Below are 27,068 nucleotides of genomic sequence, written 5' to 3'. Positions count from 1 at the left end.
TTAATTGCTCTAAAAGATAACTGGTTGTCTAAAATGTGTGTTTAGAGTATATTTTTTAAAAAACTTTTAGTTGTAGATGGACAAAATACTTTTATCTATTTGTTTACTTATTTGTTTGTTTATATGTAGTGCTGGGGATGGAACCCAATGTCTCACAAGAGCTAGGCAAGTGATCCACCACTGAGCTACAACCCCCATCTGTTTACAGTATTGTGTAAAATACATGAAAACAGGAAAAGAGAAGATGGAAGGAATCAGAAGTATACTATTGTATACTATAGATAAATGCTATTTAATATACCATTAAATGGTACAGTGTGATAATTCATGCATAGAACAGGTTGAGCATCCCTAATCTGAAAATCTGAAATCAAATATACTCCAAAATATATAAACTCCTTAAGTTCAGATACAGGAAAATTCCAAACCTGACCTCATATGACAAGTTGCAAAGCAAAACACAAGTACACATAAAACAGATGTCCATTTTTTTTGGATGGGGAAACTTCAGTCCTTGTCCAAAGTCATACATCAAAAAGTGGCAAAGTCAGGGGCTGGGGATGTGGCTCAAGCAGTAGCGCGCTCGCCTGGCATGCGTGCGGCCCGGTTTCGATCCTCAGCACCACATACAAACAAAGATGTTGTATCCGCCAAAAACTAAAAACTAAATATTAAAATTCTCTCTCTCTCTCTCTCTTAAAAAAAAAAGTGGCAAAGTCAGGATTCAAAACGAGGCAACAGGGTTTCACTATATTATCCAGGACAGTCCCAAACTTGCGATCCTATGCCTCAGTCTATTGAGTAGCTGGGATCGCAGGCATGTGCCACTGCACACATCTGTATGTTCATTTCTGATTGACCTCTCTACGATTACATGAAAGACATCATCAGTAAAATATATGTCATTCTGATGAAATCTGGTGAAGATCAAACTTAGAAATTTTACTAGATCACAATATTAATTTATAAACAGTGTGTCTTTGGTGTCTCTCCCCCTCCTCTGTAAATTCATGATCCAATACCCTCATTTTTGACCATTTCAGTGACTTTAATTTAGACAGTAAAGTTATTGAGGATAAAAATAATGAAATTTTGGGTAAGGTATGACTCTCAATTTTCTAAGTATTTGTAGAATACACAATATTACGTCTGCAATAAATCTGGTTGGAATGTTATGACACTATAGTTGGTACCTCTCTTTCACTCCCAAAATATACCAACAATAATTTGTTGAAAATCACCCAGTTTGGGGCTAGAGTTGTGGCTCAGTGACAGAGCACTTGACTAGCATGTGTGAGGCACTGGGTTTGATCCTCAGCACCATACAGATATAAATAAATAAATAAAATAAAGGTCCGTCAACAACTAAATACAAACACACACACACACACACACACACACACACACACACACCTTTTTTTAAAACAAAATCACCCAGTATGATAAATGAGATCTAAGAAAATATGATGTACTTATTTTTCCCTTTTATTAATGTTCCAGAATCAGTATGCATCTAATATGTGTATTTCTTCCCCCCACCCCTCAAAAATATTTTTAAAGCAATGTTTACCTTACAAGTGACAGCACATTACACTTAAGAGCGATGTTATCCTACAAAAACTTAAAAGTTATTTTAGGATTAAGGAGAGGGTATATGCACAGGATAGCAAGGATATTAAGATATGTTTTTAAAAGCACTTAAAAATGGTAACTATTATTATAATTTGTTTAAAAAAACTCTTTAAAATCCCTTTTAATAATTTTGTTTAGTTATTAAAAACTAAAGTGTTTTCTTAAATATTTGGTAGCCATAAACATCCAGACATATTAGGCCTGCTCTTAATTTTATGTAATGATGGTAATGATCTGGTGGTAATAATCTCACTAGCCTTCTTTCAGACAAATGATGTCATGCCAGAAAATAATATGATTACTTCAGAACAGAGGGAAGTCAGTCTACACTTTCAATGAGAAAGATTTATACTACAATATACAAAACCAACCATTTGCCTTATAATTAAGAGGTCAAAAAGGGCAGAGATGTTTACAGGTCTCCATAGTCTAGAAAAAGGTTTTATCATGTTTCAACTACTGCTCTTTGGACCTGGTCCTTCTTCCATTTTTGGATACAGGACACAGGGTTATCCCACTGTTCCCTGGGGGAAGCAGAATGTGACGCATACTATCTTATATCACATGACTATTGGAATCAGAAAGACTTGAATTTGAAACTAGGCTTTATTAACATACTAGCTGCATGGTCTAAAGCAAACTGCTTAATTTCCTGAGCCTTAGTTACATTCCATGACACATTTGTTGAGGCAACATAACCACATCTTCTCATTTCAGGACCTAGACTAAGGAGCAACCCCTGTGTGAAAATGCTGTCCCAAGACAGAGGCCAAAAGGTAGATCTTGACTCCAACTTTGTTACTTAGTAAGAATTAAATCAGCATTGATGAGTTCATGACTTTTGCTTCAGAAAATATTTTTTCTGAGGAAACTCTATTATACCTTAAATTTTTTTTCTTGAAAATTTTTTATTAATTTTTTATGTATGGCAGCAGAATGCATTACTATTCTTATTACATATATAGAGCACAATTTTTCATATCTCTGGTTGTATACAAAGTATATTCACAACAATTCATATCTTCATACATGAACTTTGGATAATGATGTCCATCACATTCCACCCTCATTTCTAACCCAATGCCCCCTCCCATACCCTCCCACACCTCTGCCTTATCTAGAGTTTGTCTGTTCCTCCCATGCTCCCGCTCCCTACCCCACTATGAATCAGCCTCATTATATCAGAGAAAACATTTGGCATTTGTTTTTTTGGGATTGGCTAACTTCACTTAGCATCTATTATACCCTTTTAACTGATTAATAGTCAATAGAATCAAATTGATGATTTCAAATTTCATTTTGCATAATTTTCATGAGGATCAATACTTTTTAAAATTTTTAATTAAGATTAGAACCGGGCTGGGGATGTGACTCAAGCGGTAGCGCGTGTGCGGCCCAGGTTCGATCCTCAGCACCACATACAAAGATGTTGTGTCTGCTGAAAACTAAAAAAATAAATACTAAAAAAAAAAAAAAAAAAAAATTAAAAAAAAAAGATTAGAACCATCAGTTTTTGTCCACATAAATATTTTTCTCTACTATTTTTTGGAAATATTCTATCAAATCCAATTTTCTCAAAGCAAATTTAGAAGGATCTAAATTTCTTAACAAAGAAATGACTTTTCTGGGAATGTCTCATCAATAACTTTTACTTTGTAGATTTTTTTTTTTGATCAATATTGTGGATTGAGCGTAAGGCACTCCATCATTGAGCTATATCCCAAGCCCTTTTAATTTTTTTATTTTGAGGTAGGGTTTCACTAAATTGTCAAGGCTGATTTTGAACTTGGAATCATTCTCACACTTTAGCCTCCTGAGTCACTGCCATTACAGACGTGCACCACCATATATGGCTTATTCTATGCTTTTTTTTTTTTTAAATTGCTATAAAGCTTATTCCTAATTTGACATGTAAATTTTTTCTTTGCAATTTTCTTGCTGAAGAAACCAAGAAACTCTGGAGTTTATCAAAGTCTGCATTTTGATGAGTATATCTTCTGTCCTCTGAAATTTCTATGAAATAGTAGGTAAACCAAGAAAACTAACGAAATATAAATCACTTTTTTTTTTTTTTTGGCAAAGATACTGATTGCCCAGTTGGTGCTATATATAGCTCCATCCAGCAACACATAATAAATGTTTAATTATCTTGTTGTTATGATCAGATCCTAGATTCATAAAACAATTAAAAGTTTAAAAAATATCAATGATGATTACAGATCTACCATTTGTATGTAAGATCAATCTCAGTATTAGGAAAGGCAGTCAAATGGATTTTGATACTCCAAGTGTCATTAAGCTTTTGAGAATTCAGTGACTCATCCAATATTCCTATTTAAAATGGGAAGCTAAAATGAGCATACTCAACAAGTTTCAGATTTGGGAGATTTAGGGTATCAGATTTTTGGCTTAGGTATGCAACAAGTAAAATCTATGCCAAAAAAAAAAAAAATCCTAAACTTGAAACACTCTGGTCCCAGCCATTTTGGATACAGAATGGTAAACGTGCATGTTTTGTTTTTGTTTTAGTTTTAAAAAGCACCAATAACCTTGTAAAAAGCACATAAAATTATTATTTTTTTAAATAGAGAGTCAGAGAGAGAGGGGAAGAGAGAGAGAATTTTTAATATTTATTTTTTAGTTTTTGGCAGACACAACTTCTTTGTTTGTATGTGGTGCTGAGGATTGAACCCGGGCCACATGCATGCCAGGCGAGCGCACTACCTCTTGAGCCACATCCCCAGCCCTATAAAATTATAATAACAGTAAAGAGAATAAAATTTCATGTCAGTCTTTTGGGTCACTTATAAAGCATGAACTTCAGGATAAGATGCTTTTCTAACATATACAGTAATTCTCTAAGTTCAAAACTGCTTATCTACTGATGAGCTTTACTAAGACTACTCAACGGACAAGAGCAAATGAATTATATTGTCACCAGTTTTATTAAAGGTATAATTGACAAAAATTATATGTATTTAAATTATAAAATTTGTAATATAAGTATACATTGTAAAATTATTGCCACAATCAAGCTAATAATATATTTAATACCCCAATTATCTTTTTGCATGTATGGGGAGAACATTAAAATCTTAAAAATTTTGAGAATACATTATTATTGGGCTGGGGTTGTGGCTCAGTAGTAGAGCGCTTGCCTAGCACATGTGAGGCCCTGGTTCGATCCTCAGCACCACATAAAAATAAATAAAGTAAAGATATTGGGCCCAGCTAAAAAAATAAATATTTAAAAAAAAAAAAAGAATACATTATTACTGGGCTAGAGATGTAGCTCAAGTAGACTCTTTTGGAACCCAGGCAAAGACTGTAGTGGGTTGCAACAGAGACTCTTGTTTCCATTTTTTTTTTATGTGTTTCCATATTTTTATTGGTGCATTATAGTTCTACATATTGACAGGATTTATTGTGATGTATTTATATATTTACAAAATTTAACAACATGATTTGGTCAACATCACTCTCCAGCATTTAATACCTGCTTCCTGCCCACCTCTGACCACTTGGTCCCTTTCTTCTACTGATCTCCCTTTACCACTTAAATGATTTATTTTTAACTTTATTCATGGTTGAATTTATTTATTATATATCTGTCTATTGATCTGTCATTTGTCTGTCTATACAGTAGCTTTCTTATTTCACATGATTATTTTGTTTGAGATCAACCATATCATAGGTAGCTGTATATATCATTAATTTCATTAGTCTAATAGTTTTCTAGCATTCTTCTTTTTATAAACAAATCAGGTATTTCCTATTGTTCAGGTCTTAATTTAAAAGAAACAACTACAAGGAACGTTCTTATGTGTGTATCCTGGTAAATATAATCAATAGTCATACTCTAGCATTTCTAAGAAGACCTAAGAGTAGAATTGCATATTTCTTGAGAATTCTTCTCTACTTACCTACCTATATTACCTTACTTACCTATATTAAACTGTCCTTGATTTGTCCCTTGATTGTGTAGTCCCACTATTTTTTTAATATAATATCTATTGCACTCTGGTAAAAATAAAAACTATCACTCTGATAAAAATAAAAATTAAAAGGCTTGGGGCTGGGGCTATAGTTCAGTGGTAGAGTGGTTGCCTCACAGGTGTGAGGTTTCAATCCTCAGCACCACATAAAAATAAATTTAAAAATAAATGTTGTGTCCATCTACAATTAAAAAAATTTTTTTTAGTATTATTTTTTTTTAATTCAAAAGGCTTTGCTGGGCATGGGGTAGAATACCTGTAACTCTAGCCCAAGTTTGAGGCCATTCTCAGAAACTTGGCAAGACCCTATTTCAAAAAATAAATAAATAAATAAATAAAAAGGGCTAGCGACATACAATAAAAAGTTCTATTTTCAAAAAGAGGTATCTTGTTGCTACTAAGGAAGGACACTAGGTAATGGGAATAAAAGAAAAGGCTTGTTTGGGCATGGTGGTGCATGCTTAAAATCTCAGATCTTGGGAGGCTAAGGAAGGAGGATTGCAGGAGGATGGGCAAGTGAGACCCTATGTCAACTGATATACATCAGTTGTAAAGAACCCTTGGGTTCAACCCCTAGTACCAAGGAAAAAACAAGAGAACTTAGTTTTAGAGAAGACTAAAGTTTTCACTAAATATACTTCTGTAACTATCAACTGATATATCATGAACAAACATTATCTATTTCTTCTAAATCAATTAATAAATATTTCAGAAAGTTAAAGGACATGAAATACAGAGCAATTAAAAACAAATGAGTACTGTAATTTGATTAAAATAATATAACTAGCTAGGCAATGTGGCATATGCCTGTAATCCCAGCAACTCCAGAAACTGAGGCAGGAGGATTACAAGTTTGAGGCCAGCCTCAGTAATTTAGTGAGGCTCTAAACAATTTAGCCAGACTGTCTCAAAACAAAAAATAAAAAGAGCTGGGGATGTGGTTACCAAAAATAAATAAGTAAATAAAATGACTAGAATACTTATCACATATATTTTTGTTTGCTTTTTGGTAATGGGGATTGAATCCAGCAACGTTTTACCACTGAGCTACATCCTCAGCCCTTTTTATTTTTTATTCAGAGACAGGGTTTCCCTAAATTGCTGAGGCTAACTTCAAACTTGTAATCCTCTTGCTTCTGCCTCCTAAATTTCTGGGATTACGGTGTTTCATATATTTTTATTATTTATTTATTTATTTTAAAGAAGGGGGGGAGAGAGAGAGAGCATTTTTTTAATATTTATTTTTTAGTTTTCAGTGGACACAACATCTTTTATTTTTATGTGGTGCTGAGGATTGAACCCAGCGCCCCGCGAATGCCAGGCGAGCGCGTTATCGCTTGAGCCACATCCCCAGCCCCCATATATTTTTTAAAAGATAAATTTTTTTTGAGATAGGATTTCACTGAGTTACCCAAGCTGCCCTGGAACTTCCGTTACTCCCACATTGGCCTCCAGAGTAGCTGGTATTAAAGATGTTTACCCCCATTCCTGCCTTAACAGATAACTTTATTAAATAAAAATTTCATCTATGTAGGAAGAAGTTAACTCTATGATACTCCCAATCTATGTAATAAATTCATGTTGCTACTCACGGTGGCTCACAGTACAGCTTGTGTGAGGCAGCTTGTTATTTCTTTCTTTCTTAGTAATAGAAATTTTTTACTAATTTTTCCCAAGTTCTTTTGTCCAATTAAAACTATATACTTTCCACAATTTCTCGCAACTAGAGATAAGTCAATGTGTGGACTTCCAGAAAGTCTCTTTGATCAAAGGGGCTCTTAATTCCTGAATGACAAAGTGGAGCTGCCATTCTACGGGAACTTAGTACTTGTAGCAAGTCATACGGATTTCTTAAATCTCAATATGAGATGCTCTGTAGGATGCCTATCTCTTTCAGGTTCACTCAGAGAATCACCACACAGGTACAGAATACCTCCCCCAAGGGCTAGAGTTGTGGCTCAGTGGTAGACCCCTTGTTAGCATGGGGTCTAAGCAAATAAGCTTTAGCACCACATAAAAAAACAAATACAATAAAGTGATTATGTCCAACTACAACTAAAAATATTAATAAAAAAAAAGAAAGTCTCCCCCAAATAGATCACCAAGTATATAAAAATAAGTCTGGTTATTTTCACAGGATGTTCTAAAAGGCATAAATTAATTTTATTTATATAGATTACTATACTGCAAAATTATTTTGCTGTTAGAGAATAAACTGCTTCATTTATTGTGAAAGAGAAAACATTTTCAGGAAAAAGAATAGGATAATTGCTCCATCTTCAGAGTATAATTCTATTTTCCCTACAATCCTTATTATTTTCTTCCACATAAATATTATCCTAATTATAAGGTGTGGTAACTCACACCCTATAATTCCAACTACTCTAGAAGCTGAGGCAGGAGGATCCGTAGATTGAGGTCAGCCTGGGCAACTTAGGAAGTCTCTGTCTCAAAAATTTTTTAAAAAGATTGAGGATGTAACTCAATGCCAGAATGTTGCCCAGCTTTCCACAAGACCCTGGGTTCAATCCCTAGTCGTGGTGATGATGGTGAGGAGGATTAAATCTTTAGGGTTCCATAGGGATGTGTCAAATATACATTCTATAGAATTGATAACTACCACATGCTAGGCATGAATTTATAGAAAGTTACAAGTCAGAAAACACCATGATGCACACTTGTAATACCAGAAACTTGGGAGATTGAGGCAAGAGTATCTCAAGTTCAAGGCTAGTCTCTGCAACTCAATAAGGACTTAAGCAACTTAGCAAGACCCTGTCTCAAGATAAAAAACAAAAAGGGATGGAGATGTAGATCAGTGGTAAAGGGTCACTAGGTTCAACCCCCAATTCCAAGAAGAGGGAAAAAAAAAAAAGCAAAGTGAGAAAGTAAGTTACCAGGGCTGGGAGTGTAGGCTCAGTGGTAGAGCGCTTGCCTAGCTAGCACATGTGAGGCATTGGGTTCAATCCTCAACACCACATAAAAACAAATAAATAAAATAAAGGTACTGTGTCCATCTACAACTTAAAATAAAAAAGAAAGTCAGTTACCAATAATGTCCTTAAATTTAGAGAACAGAATACTATGTTTCCCTCAAGTTCAAAAGCAAATAAGCTTTGTCTAATGAAAAATATCCAGATCATCTGTTTAGCAATATTAGATAGCTTCTCTACCATTTAATGTTCCTTTTTTACATGAAATTTATAGCTTTTATTTTCAAACTCAGTTAAATTTTAGGAGAGTTTTTTTTTTTTAACAGTGACAGTTATAAATTAAGTCAACCTTATTTTATTTAAAACACCATTTAAAGAATATGCTATTACACAGAAGTATCTTATTAAGACTGATTTGACCAGGATTTCAATCATTTTTATCATTTACTATGCCAGTCATGTCAGTAGCTCAGGTTATACAACAAGGATTCAAAATATGTGATTATACCTAAGTTATTTTCTGTAAGAGTATTTTAAGTACCAATATAAGTGAATAACTTCTTTGACATTTAGTATGTCACTTAGAACATTCATAATTTATGTAATATACTTGGTATATTTTTACAGGGAAGAGTTCCTTAACCCCTTTATTTTTTTTCTTTTTTGTAGTGTGTATGGACAGCAGGCCTTTATTTAATATGTTTGTTTTAATGTGGTGCTGAGGATCAAACCCAGTGCCACAAACATTCTAGGCAAGCGCTCTGCCACTGAGCTACAGTCCCAACCCAACCCCTTTATTCTTAATGACATGTCACCTCTTCTATAAATTCTGCTTTTCTTTTCTTTTTTTCTTTTTTGGATGCTGGGGATTTAATCCAGGGGCACATTACATTTGAGCCACATCCACAGCCCTTTTATATTTTTAGAGAGGGTCTCACTAAGTTACTGAGGGCCTAATTTGCTGAGGCTAGCCTCGAATTTGAGATCCTCCTGCCTCAGTCATCTGAGGATCTCACTGGGATTATAGGTGAGCACTATTATGCCTAGCTAAACTGTTTTCCAATAGTTTATAAAGTTATTTAAAAATCACTCTACATTAAATCTTGGCATTTAAGAAAGATTTCAAAGATTTCAAGATGTTCTTCTGTTGGCTATAACATCAAGATCAGGATTCACTATAAAATGAAAATGTTAGTTGCTTATCTGATTGATACACACATATAGGGCTGGGGATGTGGCTCAAGCGGTAGCGCGCTCGCTTGGCATGCGTGCGGCCCGGGTTCGATCCTCAGCACCACATACCAACAAAGATGTTGTGTCTGCCGAGAACTGAAAAATAAATATTAAAAATTCTCTCTCTCTCCCTCTCTCTCTCTCTCTAAAAAAAAAAAAAAAAAGGATACACACATATAAGTTATTTTAGCAAGTTACAACTGTCAATGATCAATAGCATCAAGAGCTAATAATCAATAACTAGATTTGTCAAGAAAGTTGTCAGCCCATGAAGCAAATAAGTCTAACATAAAAATATTTAATCAATTATACAGATTAAAATAAAAAAGGAAAAATAAACACAAATCACTATTTTGGGAGGGACTAAACTATCTAGTAAATGTAGACCTCTAGTTCCCAGAAACATCTAAATGCAACACAAATACCTCAGCATAAATTCATCAACATTAATGGAAAAATTAATGAATTGTTTGCTTTCACGTGTTGAGCACTATGTTTGAAAATACCCCAGATTCCAAGATTACTTTTGCTTAAAATGTACATTTCCTCTAACTGGAAAATGGTTTAAGTGCTGAAAGACTATAAGGTTAACAAAGCAAACTAACTTCAAGAGTATGGTTTCACAGTCATTATCCTGGTCTTTCTTTCAACAGGACTTTGCTGAATACTATAATTACTAAAAAGAAAGCATTAATAAACCAAATATACATTAAGTTTATATTACATGCACAGAACTCTGGGACATTTTTTGAAAGTCATAAAAAATCATAATTCAGCTAGACAGGAATTCCATGAATAAACCATTATCTAATAAAGTGTTGTGATACATTCTACATTTAACTCTATTTATGCCTGTAAGAGTCAAGGGATAGGAGGAAAACAGCATGAGCTAACACTGTCAGAGGAGCTTCCTGGAGGAAGGGAAAGTGGTATTACTATATTACCCTGTCCTCCAAAATTGAAATCAATTCTGGGATGGGGATTTAAGAATTTCTACTTAGAGCTAGGGATGTAGATCAGTAATAAGAGAGCTTGCTTGGTATGCACAAGGCCCTGGGTTCAATATGCCTCAGCACCGTGACAAAGTGCTAAGTAACTTAGTGAGACCTTGTCTCTAAATAAAAATACAAAATAGGGCTGGGGATGTGGCTCAGTGGCTGAGTGCCCCAAGTTCAATCCCCAGTCCCCCGCCTCCCCCCCAAAAAAAATAATTAGTAGCCTGTTTCAAAAAAGTCTAACTTCAAGTAGAACACATTTTTTCATTTATTTCTACTTATTTTTTCAATCTCTTCAAATTCTATTCATTTATTCTTTCTTTCTTAATTTCTTTTCTTTTCTTTTTTTTTTTTTTTTGAGGTAAGAATCTTGTTATGTTGCCCAAGTTAGCCTCAGTCTCATAGGCTCAAGTGATCTCTTGCCTCAGCCTCATGAGTAGCTGGACTAAGATGCATACTACCATGCATTTAGCATCTTCTTCAAGTAGTACATGGTTACTATAATAAGATCAGAAGTGTACCAAAATACTAATTACTTTAATCTATCCTCAAAAAAAATAAAAAAATGAGTCTGAGGACTGGAGGTATAACTAGTAGTAGTAAAGAGTTTGGCTAGCATGTGCAAGGCCCTGAATTTAATCTGCAGCACTGAAAAAGAAAATGTCTACATATAAAAATTATAAACAGCTATGAGTTCCTATTTCTTATTAAAATCATCTCCATCTTGGAATTTATGATAGAAAGATTACAGAAAAAGTAAAAGTTCTAAAAATATAAAGCTACTATCTTCTAGAAAATAATTTAGAAACTAACATTGCTTCCTTAATTAATATATCCCAAAGTTATTATTTTTTAAGCTTTTGATGTTTTTGCACTAAATTCCAAATACATGTTTTGTTCTTTGAAAATGTTACTACTTTATTATTTTAAAAAATCACTATTAGCTAGGAAATTATGTTCTCTTTGCACCTACAATTGGCAGCTTAAGTGGTTCCTGTGGCCTTTCTTATAGATATGTTATTAAAATAATGCTATTGTGTCTCAAAACATGACTCCAGAATCTCACCAAGCATAAGTGATCCTCTTTACCCAGATTTAAGGCCCTATCTCTCTGAAGGACTTCAAGAAAAAATTTACAGGAGTCATATTCAAATAGTGACCCATCCTTAGCATACATACTGATCAATATTCACATACTAATAAAACCCTTTCTCACTTAAAATAAGCTTAAATCAAAAAATAATACAGCAAAAGAAGTTCATCATTATTAAAGCATTTCTGCACTCAAAGAGTTTACACAAAAAATTGTTAAATATATTAAAACTGAAACTTGAAACAATCATTATGGTTTTTTCCAATTGAAAATTGAAATAATTCTTGTAAAACAATCACTTAAATTATTCTAGGCAGAAATGAATTTTAAAAGACATTCCAAAGGGCAGAAAAAGTCTCTTAAGATAGTTTTGGGTGAAATGAAGTTTATGAAATATTCGGACATAAATGACACTTCAGGAGTCCCATTTTATCTCTTAGATATGGAAAGCCTGAAAGAATATCACTCCTAACCTAAAAATGAGAAAGACTGGATAAACTATCCAATCTTTGTATTTTTTTATAAAAATTATTTTTTAAATACAATGATTAGAATCCATCAAAATTTAAAACTTTTATGTTTCAAAGGTTACAGTCAAAATAATGAGAAGACAACCCACAGAGTGGGAGAAAAGATTTGTAAATCATATCTTTTATAAAGGACTTACATCCAGAATATATAAAGAACTCTTATAATTCAATAATAGAAAAAAGTATTTGCAAATCATGCATCTTTGGGGGGGCAGGGAGGTTGCACTTGGGATGGAACCCAGAGTTGCTTATCACTGAGCAACAATCCCCAGCCTTTTTGTTTTTTAATTTGAGACGAGGTCTCACTAAGTTGCTGAGGCTGGCCTCAAACTTTCAATCTCCTGTCTCAGTCTTCTTTGTTGTTAGGATTACAAGTGTATGCCACAGGATCAAACCTGCAAATCATATATCTTTATAAGGGACTTATGTCTATAATATATAGGGAATTCTTAAAATTCAAAAATGAACAAAGAACCCAATTTAAAAATGGGCAAGAGGGCTGGGGTTGTGGCTCAGCAGTAGAGCACTCACCTAGCATGTGCAAGGCCCTGGGTTTGATCCTCAGCACCACATACAATAAATAAAAGTACTGTGTCCAGCTACAACTAAAAAATAAATTTAAAAAATCTAAAAAAATTATAAACAAATAAATAAATATGGGCAAGAACCTTATCATATATCTATTTTAGATAGATATATATATATATATACACATCAATGCATATGTGTGTGTTTGTGTATATGCATATGTAGACCTTTGTATGTGACTCCAAGAGATCATATACTATGACCTAAGTTTTTCCCAGCATCATGAATACACTGGGTCACTTCTGACTTCTAAGAAAGAAATTCAAGGGAAAGAAAAGCTGAAGTTAGCATGTATTTGAATTTGGAAGCATCCTGTAGTAAACAGTATAAACTTAAAAAGTTTAGTCCATTCCTCTAATGGACAATTAATATCATCATATTAAACTGCTGGTTAGACCCTGAACTTAAATTTCTAAATCCCAAGTTTTTATAGTATACTAGCATTTAAGGCAATAATAAATGTAATATATATAACACATATCCCCCACCAAAACAGATATACAAAAACAAAAATCTCTGTAAAAAACACAACAGCACAGTTTAGAAATACAAACTTGTAAATTAAAAACAGAATTAAGGTTCTATGTAATATACTAAACTTAAAATTCTTATTATAATTTTTGTTTTACAGTTTTTTTCACATTTAGACTAACTATGCATACCTGTGTATATAACTATAAAATAGCAAAATTTTCTCTTAGAAAAGGACTATCCATATCAGCTCAATATATTTTATCTCATCCTAAAAATTTTACTAGAATTTAAATAAGCTCAAATAAACTAGCATTTCAGGCTAGGGTTGTGGCTCAGTGGTAGAGCACTTGCCTAGCATGCCTGAGGCACTGGGTTCAATCTCAGCACCACATAAAAATAAATAGAAGATAGAGTTATAAAATATACAGATTTTATACCAGAGATGAAATTTATAAAATAAGCAATCAATCACATAAATGGTCCCATGATTCATGTCTGCTATCAAAGCCCAAAAGCACAGCTCTACAGTATTTCCATTTGAGCTCTAAGAATACAACCACACTGATATCAAAAACAAGACCCATGTATCTACTCAGCAAGGAAAATAACTGTCAGGAAGATTAAATCTGTTAAAAACAGGAGCTCCCCTCCACCCCAATAATTTTAAAATAGGTTGGGCTGAGGATCTAGCTCAGTGGTAGAACATTTGTCTAGTGTGCTGAGACTCTGGGTTCAATTCCTAGCCATTACAAAGAACGAGAGAAAGGGCTAAATTAAAAACATTTAACAAGGGCTGGGGCTGTAGCTCAGTGGTAAAGCACCAGCCTCGAATGTGTGAGGCACTGAGTTCGATCCTCAGCGCCTTATAAAAATAGAGATACTGTGTCCACCAACAACTAAAAAAAAAATTTTTTAATAAAAACTAAAAAAATATTTAACAAAACAAGAAATATTAAAAATAATTTAAAACAAAAACAACTTTGAAAAAAATAACAGCCCATCTGTTGAACAATATTTGAAAGAAAACTTAGACCATAAAGATTACCTCAGCAACTTTTGGAGGCACTCCATCCCCAAGCACTTCCCTGATGAAGCAGTGCTGACCCATGTAATACGAGAGTCCACAGGTCCTCTTGAAGGCATCTTTAAGTCGTTTCAGCTCTACATCTGTAACTACAATGCAGAAACAGAAGGTGGATAAGAAATCAGAAAAGGAAAGAAGTCTCTCAAAATCCAGTTCCTAAGAAAAAGTGGCAAATACTTTCAGATTATAATCATAATTAATCATAATTCTAATATTCTCAAATCTACTATAGAAAGTATAAAAATTTTTGACCAATATTTTCAAAAGACAGAAATTTATATATGTGTACAATTTGAGGCTGGAAATAGTAACAATTTTAGGAAGAAGTAACAAATATTTCAAATTAGCAGATAAACTAAATGGAATTAGATTCTGGCAACAGACTTCACAAGCAATACATTCATTTCCTTTATAATAAATATTTGTGGTAAGGGCTGAGGATCTAGCTCAGTGGTACAGGAGTTTCCTAGTATGCACAAGACCATGGGTTTCATCTCAAGTACTTACACACACACACACACACACACACACACACACACTCTCTCTCTCTCTCTCTCTCTCTCTCTATATATATATATATATATATATATATGTATATGTATGTATATAAAATCAATTTGTAATCTGTAAGCACATGTATCTATGAAGAGGAAGGTCCCCAAATTTAGCCCAGATTTTTATCATCTTTACAAAGAAAATCATAAATAGATGAGACTAACAACCTAAAATTTTTAGATCTACACTATCAAAAACAAACTAATTACCAAGCTATTAATTTAGGCACTTAAGATCATATTCACTTTATAGAATAATCTCTACCTAGAAGGACAGAGAAATTACTCCCCTCAATATTATGTGTTGAGTAAAATTAGAATGGAAGTGCAGAAATGTTTCTCTTGATCCATGTTAGAGGAAACACAAGGCTTCTGGATGGAGAAGACTGCATTGAATTTTAAAGGCTAAGCGATAACAGCATGCCAGGCAAGGTTAACAGTTTATTTCAAAATACAAAGGTGTATATAGATGTATAGTATATTACTATAGCAAAATAAGCAAGGCAAGAGATAGTAAATGGTGAACGAATAAATTAAGAAAGACACCAAGACCAAGTCATAGAGACTGTTCTGTCATAAAAAGGAAGGGATATGATTGGATACAATTCAGATATAAACTCTGGATAGAGAAGAAACAAGACAGATAAAAATCAGACAATTCACTCTAAAATACTGTAGAGGGGCAAAAAGTACACTGCTACCACCAGAAGAAAAGAAGCTAGATCTGGGAAAGATCCAGAAGTAAAGTAGAACTTGAAGCTTGATTGAAGAGGGGAAACAGGCGAGAATAATACCTAGGTTTCTATCCTGGAAAATTTGAAGAATGATGTAATCAGGAAAATGAGGAAAGAAGAATTAGAGTAAGACAGAAAGAAAAGATGATGTGGGATGTGGTGGCACATGCCTGTAATCCAAGTGGCTCAAGAGGCTGAGACAGGAGGATCACAAGTTCAAGACCAGACTCAGCAACTTAGCAAGACCTTGCCTAAAAGTAAAAAAAAAATAAAAAAGGCTGGGGATGTAGCTCAGTGGTAAACTGCCCCCCACCCAAGAAAAAAAGAAAAGAAGAAAGAAGAAACACATAATTAACTGTTAAGGACGTATTGAATATGGGAGATCTGAAGAAGATTCACTGTGTTTATAATTTTTGAACATATAAAGCTTAGAAGAGGTCTGAAGGGAGTTTTGAGTATATAGGTGGTAATTAAAACCATAAGTAAGGGGTTGGGGAAACAGCTCAGCGTCAAAACATTTTCCTGGCACACACAAGCCCTGGAATTGACCTCCAGCACCCAACAATATCTATAGAATGAATAAAAAGTATAAAACTGAAAGAAGTCAATGTTTACAGGGTCTACAGGAAGAAAATGAGAAAAAAAGTTGAAAAAAATAATCAGTAGGACAGAAGAGAAACAGAAGAACATGGTCTCCAAAGACCAGGAAGAAGGCACAGATCAACAGTATCCAATAAAGCAGTAAGGGCAACAAGATAAAGACCAAATGTGCTTGGCACATAGCTAATCATTCAGTAAACATTTGTCATATGGAGGGAGGGTTCAAGTACAACAACATGTAGGCAATGATAAAATAAAAAGAACTAACACTTGAATAAGTAACTAAAGTATATTAGTTGCACTAAAAAAAAGTATATTTAGTCCACTAAAAACCAGACTTATGATATTAACACCATCAATATTCAAATTTATTATTTTTCTTTTTAGAATATAAAAATGAAACGCAGAACAAAGCTCATCTCATAGATTTCAGTAAAGAAAGAGGTACCTTCAGAAACTAGAAAATCTTTTTTCAAGATGCCTAATTTTCTTTTTCTTTTCTTTTTTTTTTTTTGTGGTGCTGGGGATTGAACCCAGGGCCTTGTGCATGCAAGGCAAGCACTTTGCCAGCTGAGCTATATCCCCAGCCCATGATGCCTAATTTTCACTAATGCTTTGACCAACAAATTAGGTTGCTCATGATCTGGTGGAGATGAGAAAATCAACCATTAAAACATAATATGGTACAGATTATTTGAAAAACTAATATTTTTTTAAAAAAAGAGAAATCTGATGACTAATAAATTTATTCATTTTATAATGGAGAGAAATGTACATATAAACTTTTCTAAGCATTTATAAAAAGCAAACAATGTCTACCAACAGAAGAGACTGAACGTTATTATAGTTACTCAAAATAGACTATCTAGAATATCAGACACAAAAATGCTACCTCAGATCCATATTTACTGAAAATAAATACTTTTTATTTACTCAAAATAAACTAACATTTGGCTAACCTACTGATAAGGAATACATAAAAATATTCATTGTATGAGGTTGGAGATTTTAGCCCACTGGTTCAGCACTTGCCTAGAATGTATGATACCCTAGGTCCAATCCACAACACTACGAATTTTAAAAACTAATTTAAAAAAATTTTTTTTTCTTTTTTTTTTATTGTTGGTTGTTCAAAACATTACATAGTTCTTGATATATCATATTTCACATTTTGATTCAAGTGGGTTATGAACTCCCATTTTACCCCGTATACAGCTTGCAGAATCACATCAGTTACACTTCCATTGATTTACATATTGATATACTCATGTCTGTTGTATTCTGCTGCCTTTCCTATCCTCTACTATCCCCCCTCCCCTCCCCTCTTCTCTCTCTACCCCCACTACTGTAATTCATTCCTCCCCCTTGTATTATTTTTCCATTTCCCCTCACTTCCCTTTTGTGTAACCCTGAGGGTCTCCTTCCATTTCCATGCAATTTCCCTTCTCTCTCCCTTTCCCTCCCACCTCTCATCCTTGTTTAATGTTGGTCTTCTTCTCGTGCTCTTCTTCCCTGTCTGTTCTTAGTTACTCTTCTTATATCAAAGCAGACATTTGGCATTTGTTTTTTAGGGCTTGGCTAGCTTCACTTAGCATAATCTGCTCTAATGCCATCCATTTCCCTCCAAATTCTATGATTTTGTCATTTTTTAATGCAGAGTAATACTCCATTGTGTATAAATGCCACATTTTTTTTATCCATTCGTCTATTGAAGGGCATCTAGGTTGGTTCCACAGTCTTGCTATTGTGAATTGTGCTGCTATGAACATCGATGTAGCAGTGTCCCTGTAGCATGCTCTTTTTAGGTCTTTAGGGAATAGACGGAGAAGGGGAATAGCTGGGTCAAATGGTGGTTCCATTCCCAGCTTTCCAAGAAATCTCCATACTGCTTTCCAAATTGGCTGCACCAATTTGCAGTCCCACCAACAATGTACAAGTGTACCCTTTTCCCCACATCCTCGCCAGCACTTATTGTTGTTTGACTTCATAATGGCTGCCAATCTTACTGGAGTGAGATGGTATCTTAGTGTGGTTTTGATTTGCATTTCTCTGACTGCTAGAGATGGTGAGCATTTTTCCATGTACTTGTTGATTGATTGTATGTCCTCCTCTGAGAAGTGTCTGCTCAGGTCCTTGGCACATTTGTTGATTGGGTTATTTGTTATCTTATTGTCTAATTTTTTGAGTTCTTTATATACTCTGGATATTAGGGCTCTATCTGAAGTGTGAGGAGTAAAGATTTGTTCCCATGATGTAGGCTCCCTATTTACCTCTCTTATTGTTTCTTTTGCTGAGAAAAAACTTTTTAGTTTGAGTAAGTCCCATTTGTTGATTCTAGATGTTAACTCTTGTGCTATGGGTGTCCTATTGAGGAATTTGGAGCCCGACCCCACAGTATGTAGGTCATAGCCAACTTTTTCTTCTATCAGATGCCGTGTCTCTGATTTGATATCAAGCTCCTTGATCCATTTTGAGTTAACTTTTGTGCATGGCGAGAGAAAGGGATTCAGTTTCATTTTGTTGCATATGGATTTCCAGTTTTCCCAGCACCATTTGTTGAAGATGCTATCCTTCCTCCATTGCATGCTTTTATCTCGATAGATGCGGAAAAAGCATTCGACAAAGTACAGCATCCCTTTATGTTCAAAACCCTCAAAAACTAGGGATAACAGGAACATACCTCAACATTGTAAAAGCAATCTATGCTAAGCCTCAGGCTAGCATCATTCTGAATGGAGAAAAATTGAAGGCATTCCCTCTAAAATCTGGAACAAGACAGGGATGCCCTCTCACCACTTCTGTTCAACATAGTTCTCGAAACACTGGCCAGAGCAATTAGACAGACGAAAGAAATTAAAGGCATAAAAATAGGAAAAGAAGAACTTAAATTATCACTATTTGCAGATGACATGATTCTATACCTAGCAGACCCAGAAGGGTCTACAAAGAAACTATTAGAGCTAATAAATGAATTCAGCAAAGTGGCAGGATATAAAATCAACACGCATAAATCAAAGGCATTCCTGTATATCAGCGACAAATCCTCTGAAATGGAAATGAGGACAACCACTCTGTTCACAATATCCTCAAAAATAATAAAATACTTGGGAATCAACCTAACAAAAGAGGTGAAAGACTTAATTTAAAAATTTTTAAAAAGTTTATTATACCAATAGAAAAGTTAAAAGCTAAAAACTTATTAGGCAAGACAAAAAAAATAGAATAGAATCAAGCCTAGTAAGTTTTTAAATAAAGTAGTAAAGTATACTACTCTCCCAACCTCACCAACCTCATTCAAATTGCTATGAGAATAAAAAAGCATCATTACAAAAACAAAGAGAACTGAGGACTTAAAAGTTAGTCAAATGCTCCAAAATCTGAAACCTGTATTTATTTATTTATTTTTATTTTTGGTACTAGGGATTGAACCCAGGGGTGCTTAACCACTGAACCACATCCCCATTCCTTTTTATATTTTAAAAGAGACAGGGTCTCACTGAGTTGTTTAGAGTGCCAAGACTAAGTTTAAACTCTAGATCCTCCTACCTCCGCTTCCGCAGCTGCTGGGATTACAGACTTGCACCACTGAGCCTAGCCAAAACTGGAAACTTTTTGAGCATGATCATTGCCTTTGCTTTTTAGCCTCAGCAAATTAGTGAGGCCCTGAACAACTCAGTGAGATCCTATCTCAAAATATCAAAAATAAATAAATAAAAAGGTTGGGGATGTATCTCAGTGGTAAAGCACACCTGGGTTTAATCCCTAGTACCAAAAATAAATAAATGAATAAACGTATTGAATATATGATGAGTCAATGATGCTTAATGACCTTTGTGACTGATTATTCATTTCACTGAAACCTGAAATTCCAAAAGTCATTGAGGGGAGGAGATGAAGCTCAGTGGAGACAAAGCTTAGAGCACTAGCTAAGATTCATGAAGACTGAAATTCAATCCCTAATACAAAAAGAAAAAAAAAAAAGCCATTTGCCTTTCCTAATACTGAGTTTGATTTTGCATAATTAGTTTACAAAGCTATAGTCTGCTACAAGGATTTAATGAGAGAATATATATGAATATAGATATACATACATTAACTTAACAAGCACTGAAAAATAATGAATGCCCAATAGATAATAGTCTCAGAAAAGGTGATTTCCAGGCATAGTGAGGATTCACCTGTTCTATTTTACTTCTAACTCTGGAGAGAAACAGTAGGGAAGTTATGAAAATAAAGATGAGAGAAAGGAAGTACATAGAAAAATGACAAAACAAACAAAAACAATAGATTTTTCTGTCCCTATTCTCCTTTTTACCTATAGACCCTTATTTCCAACCCAGCATACCCAGTTATGACCTAACAATGAAACAAAAAACAGGAGAGGAGGACTATCAAGAAGAAAACTGTCATTTATTGTACTTTATGTACCCAAGTCATGGTCTTTTTGAGCATGAGTAGTGTCTTATTCAAATATAGTTAGGTCACATTACTTTTAAGTATACACCAACACATTCAAAGGACATTTAATATTTCATAAAATTATAAGCAAAATGAAGTCTCCTTTCATAAAACAAATTTTGCCATCAACACTGCCTAAAAGAAGCAAGCCAGGGATGACTTGGTCTTAAAAGGTCAGAGGTTCTGGCAGGGGAGTATAATTCAGTGGTAGAGCACAAAACGGATAAAACAAACAAAAACAATGGATTTTTCTTCCCCTATGCTCTTTTCTCTGTACCTATAGATCTGGGTAAAATCTAATATTGAAACAAAGGAGAGGAAAAGAAAAGGGAAAGAGCAAGAGAGAAAGAATATTAAGAAGAGAACTACGCCAAGCACCAAGCCCTGGGTTCAATCCCCAGCACTCTCCACCACCCCCCGCCAAATATAAACAGTTTAATCTAGTAAAACTGAAGCATTCACCTGCTATAGGTTGATCTAAACCCAGCATTTCCAGTTTTTACTCAAGGCATAGGTACATTCATTTGCTGTATTTACTATGCTTACCTACAAGACTTCTAATTAGTCATAGGTAGACTAAAGTCACCTCTAAAATTCAATACATACAAATCTTATACAGACTATCTTATACCAGAAGATTTAAGATTGAGGCTTCTTACATTTAATCCATTGATCAAATACATAAGACTAGTTCATAGTTTACTAAATCCTAGAGGATATGCTTTTGCTTGAATTTAAAATATAAATAACCAAGAAAAATAATTTTGTTTGTCCAGAAATTTCTGTTACAAAAGAAATCTTAGCAAATTCTGAGAAGCCCACTCCTTTTATCAGCTTTGTATTACTGTGACCAAAATATCTTACAAGAACAACTTAGAGGATGGGCTGGGGATGTGGCTCAAACAGTAGCGTGCTCGCCTGGCATGCGTGCGGCCCGGGTTCGATCCTCAGCACCACATACAAAGATGTTGTGTCCACCGAAAACTAAAAATTAAATATTAAAAATTCTCTCTCTCTCTCAAAAAAAAAAAAAAAAAAGGAACAACTTAGAGGAGAAAAATTTTATTCTGGCTCACAGTTTCAGAGATTTAGTCCATGAGTAGTCAACTCCATTGCTCTGGGTCCAAGGTGAGGCAGCACATCACAGTGGAAGGGCAGGGAAGAGGGAAGCTACTCAGGGAAGGGGAATGGGGCTGCCAGGAAGATGAATCTTTCCAGGGCACATCCCAAGTGACCCACCTTCTCCCGCCACATCCCACCTGCCAACAGTTATCACCTAACTCAGTCCATTCAAACTAAGATGGACTGATTAGGTCACAGTTTCCACAATCTAATCATTTCACCTCTGACTTTTTCCTGCATTAACACAGGAGCTTTTGGAAAACACACCATATCCAAACCATAACACCCAGGGGTTCAAATGCATATTAGCATAATAATATACAAAGTATAAAGTAATAAACAGTCTAACAACAGAAGTGCTATGTTAATAGAGAAAACAGAAAGGAAAAACATACCCAATAGCCGGAAGGGAATAAGAAATGAAACATAGACCAGGAGATATTAGAAATGCTTGACCTATAGTTTGGGAGGATGGAATATAAAATGTGAAGATTGCAAGAGAGAAAAGTACAAGTGAAAGGAATACCTAAGTGAGTAAAAAATATGCTAATAAATTTTGACTTTCAAGGAATTCCTTTTAAATTTTTTTTTGGTGAAAATATGGAAAAAGTGTAATAAAATATAATTTTTTAAAATTTCTCAAATCATTTTGAAGATACTGAAAAAGTAAATCTGATTTAAAAACAGTGTTCATAAACACAACACAGTTCACAATAAAAAAAAGTTGATAGTTTGAAAAAGAAAGACACTCTAGAGAGATATACAATGACTCTACCAATGATTAATTATTTCATTTTCTGATAACAGAAAAAGGAAGAAAGGCCAATGGGTTTCTGTTTGAGAATTCTTAGCAAAAGGTCCACCATCTGCCACAAAATCAAAGATTAAGAACTGACTCAGGAAACAACTGGAAAAAAGTGAGAAAACAAAATAAGAAAGCTAACAAATTTTAACAAAGTTTTAAAGCTAACAAAGAACTGGAAGCAGGGTCATAAGCAGAGTCATAATCCCAGGGCTCCAGAAACTGAGGCAGGAGGATCCCAAGTTCAAAACCAGCCTCAGCAACTTAGTGAGGCACTAAGCAACTCAGTGAGACCTTGTCTCTAAACAAAACATTAAAAAGGGCTGGTGATGTGGCTTAGTGGTTAAGCACCCCAGGTTCACTCCCAAGTACCAAAAAAAAAAAAAAGGGGTAACATTTAGATTTAAAACAGTAAAACAGACAAAAGAAAACAACAAAGATAAAAATTAGTGAAAATGCTAAAAGAGAAAAAGGAAATCTTCTTATTGATATCCTAATAAAAAATTAAACAAGAGTGGTGCTTCTGCTAAATCACAAGCCTGCCCGCACTCAAGGATAAGAACCATATATTATACCTATCAATGGGAGAAGTTATCCAAGTCACATTGTAAGAAACAAGTAATGCAAAATAATCTTTTGGCCATTGTTTTAAAATATAATCTGCTACATACATGAATACTAAGTATTATATTTGCTTTAGGGTTTCTTTTTTGGCAATACAAATGCATGATTAAAGAACAATTCAAGAGCCAGTTGTGGAGGCAATGCCTGCAATCCCAGTGACTTTGGAGGCTTGAGGCAGGAGGATCGCAAGTAAGACCAATTTGAACAACCTAGTCAGATCCTGTCTCAAAATAAAAAATAAGCGGCTGGGGGTGAAGCTGAGTGGTACAGTGCTTGCCTATAATGTGTGAGGCACTGGTTTTGATCCTCAGCACCACATATAAACAAATAAAATAAAGGTATAAAAAAATACAACATTTTTTTAACTTTTAAAAAGTAAAATAAAACAAATAAAAAATAAAAAGGGCCAGAGATGTAGATTTCAGTGGTAAAGCACCCTGAGATCAATCCTCAGTACTTGGGGGGCGGGGGGACTAACTCTGGATAGAAATTTTAACTAGTATGTATAAATGGCATACAGGGTACAAGGGTAGAATAACAGAAAGACCTAATAAAACCCTAACTATTCAAGATGATAATATTCTTAGCTAAAAACTTCCCTTAACACAAGAAATGACCAATAAAATGTTAATAGAAATTGCTAGGAGAGGATCTCCAGGAAGGCTCCTTAAAAGGTAGCAACTAGTGAATGTCCTTTTGTCTTTGTTTAGTCTTTCCTCTTGGAATTCAGAAGCTTCTAGGAGCCATTTAATACCCTGAGTGAACTTCAAAGTTATAAGCCATACACTAGTATGGTAATGTCAAAAAGATAGGAAAATCAAGACGCCAAACAACCCATGGATGTCATATTTCCAGATTTATGTATGGAAAAAAAATACAGCTATATCTTATTTAAAGTATTATTTTAGCTGGGCACAGAGGTCCATGCCTATAGCCCTAGCTACTCAGGATGCTAAGGTAAAAGGATTACTTGAATCTAAGAGTTTGAAGCCAATCCAGGTAACATAGCTAGGCCAATCTAGGTAACATAGCTAGGTTTCTTATTAAAAAATAAAAATAAAAATAAATCAATGAATAAATAAATAATTATAATAATAAAATCTTTTCTTGGATTTTACACAAATAAGAAACAGATTTAAATTTACACTTGTGCAAATGTGTTTTAAAAGACTGGAAAAAAGCCAAACTGGAGACATAAAGAATAATTGAGAGGCTATTGCATTAGCACAGACAAGACATGAATGCATAAAAGTGAGGCAAGGGAAAGTACATTTTAAAAATTAGTCAACTAGATAGGGTTTAATGAGTAATGAGCTGCCAAAAGATAAGGAAAAAAATGAACTTTCGTGATTTCTAAGTGTCTCTTTGGTTCCAAGGTGAAGTCAGCGTCATTAATAAAGATAAAGTGTATAGGAGAATTTTAATATTTTACATTCTGTTTACATTTCTGGTATAAACTAAATGTACACCTTCACCCTCCCCAATACATATGTTGAAGCCCTAATCCACAGTATAGCTCTATTTAGAATAAGTAAATAATTATAGTTAATAGCCATCACCAAAAACCAACCCTCTTGGAACCAAACCTTACTTCCAACAGGAAATAAAATTTCTGTTTTTTAAGTCACCAAGTTTTTGGTAATCTGCTATGGCAGCCCAAGCACACTAATACAATTTCTATAATACCAATAATAAACAGGCCAACTACTCCTTTCTGACTTAGAGAAGCTATTTAAATGGTTTTTGCAGGGTCATATGAAGAGATCAGAACTTATTGTCCTTGAAAGGGAAATAAAATTATGTACTTTAATAATTGCACAAAACTTACTCAATGTAAAAGAACAGCACAATGGTTGCTATCCTCTCTAAACTCATATATTGTTTTTCCTATTAATACCAGTAATTATCAGCCCTTTTCTGGAGTGACACATGATGGACATCTTCATTCCCATGGGTAATTCCTGAACTTTCGCTGCAACTCCACATTTTTTACTTCAAGAAATCATATGCAGCCGGACACAGTGGCAAATGCCTATAATCCCAGCGACTCTGGAGGCTGAGACAAGGGAATTGCAAGTTCAAAGCTAGCCTCAGCAAAATCGAGGTACTAAGTAACTCAGTGAGACCCTGTCTCTAAATATAAAATACAAAATAGGGCTGGGTATGTGGCTTAGTGGTTGAGTGTCCCTGAGTTCAATCCCCAGTACCAAAAAAAAAAAAAAAAAGGGAAATCATATGCATATACAAAAATGCCTGAATCTGACCCACTTTTGTAAAGTTCATACATATGCATACAAGAAACAAGAAAATGTGGCCCATACACAGGAAAAAAGACAGTAAATAGAACCTGTCCCTAAGGAAGTCCAGACGTTATACTTGCTGGTAAGGATTTAAGTTAGCCTTTTAAAATATGTTCAAGGGCTGGGGCTGGGGGTCAGCAACAGCGCACTCACCTGGAATGTGTGAGGCACTGGGTTCAATTCTCAGCACCACATATAAATATATAAAATAAATATATAAAATAAAGGTCTATCAACAACTAAAAAAAATTTTTTAAATATATGTTCAAAGAATAAGGTAAGCATGTATAAACAATTAAAGGAAAGTATAAGCACACTGCCTCATCAAAAAGGGAATGTTAACAGAGAAATTAAAAACAGAAACCAATTAAACTGGGTTCAGCAACACATACCTATCTTAGCAAAGTCAGAGGCTGAGGCAGAAGGATCACAAATTCAAAGCCAGCCTCTACAATTTAGCAAGACCCTGTCTCAAAATAAAAAAATATATATATAAAGAACTGGGGATGGAGCTTAGTGGTAGAGGACCCTAGTAAAGGTGGAGGAATAAACCAATTAGAAATTTTACAGTAGAAAAGTACAATAACCGAAATGAAAAATTCATTAAAGGATCTCAACATAGATTTAAACTTGAAGAATCATCATAGAACTTTAAGTCAGGTCAATTAAGATTATCCTCTGATTAACTTTTATGATTTTGATTGAGATGTCCCCCCAAAGCTCATGTATGGGACAATGAAAGAAGGCTTCCAGGTGAATGATTGGGTTATAAGAGCTTTAACCCAATTAGTAGATTAATCCCTTAATAGGGATAATAGGGATTAGCTGAGTAGTAACTGAAGGCAAGCAAGGAGTGCCTGGAAGAGGTAGGTTATTGCGGGGAAGTGTCTTTGGGATATATATTTTGTTTCTGGTGAGTAGAATCTCTCTCGGCTTCCTGATAATGTTATGAGGCACTTCCCTCCACCACACTCTTCCACCATGATGTTCTCCCTCACCTCAGTCCCCGAAGAATGAAGCCAGCTAGCTGTCTATGGCCTAAGAACTCTGAAACCAATAGCACCCAAACAAAACTTTTCCTCCTTACAATTGTTCTTGTCCAGGTTTTTAGTCACAATAGGAAAAAAGCTGACTAAAACAGTAACAATAAGAATTACTGAAGAAAATGAATAGAACCTCAGAGACCCATAAAACTGCTCAAGAGCAGTTATGTACAAAAACTGGGTAGAGTGGCACAAGCCTTTAATACCAGCTAATTGGGAGGCTGATGCAGGAGGATCCCAAGTTTGATATCAGTCTGGGCAACTTAGTGAAACC

General features: G+C 34.5%; 1 protein-coding gene across 1 annotated transcript in view; it reads right to left on the bottom strand.

The window, feature by feature from the left end:
* Positions 1-27,068, bottom strand: part of Usp32 (ubiquitin specific peptidase 32) — a 172,815-nt gene that overhangs the window by 106,211 nt on the left and 39,536 nt on the right. The window contains exon 2 of the mRNA XM_005321537.3: positions 14,519-14,646. Coding sequence (XP_005321594.1) covers positions 14,519-14,646 — 128 coding nt within the window. The remainder of the gene's footprint in view (positions 1-14,518; positions 14,647-27,068) is intronic.

This window comes from Ictidomys tridecemlineatus, chromosome 3, assembly GCF_052094955.1.
Source record: "Ictidomys tridecemlineatus isolate mIctTri1 chromosome 3, mIctTri1.hap1, whole genome shotgun sequence".
In the NCBI taxonomy this organism is placed as follows: Eukaryota; Metazoa; Chordata; class Mammalia; order Rodentia; family Sciuridae; genus Ictidomys; species Ictidomys tridecemlineatus.
Note: the sequence above shows the minus strand (reverse complement) of the source record. Positions and strands in the feature narration are given on the sequence as shown.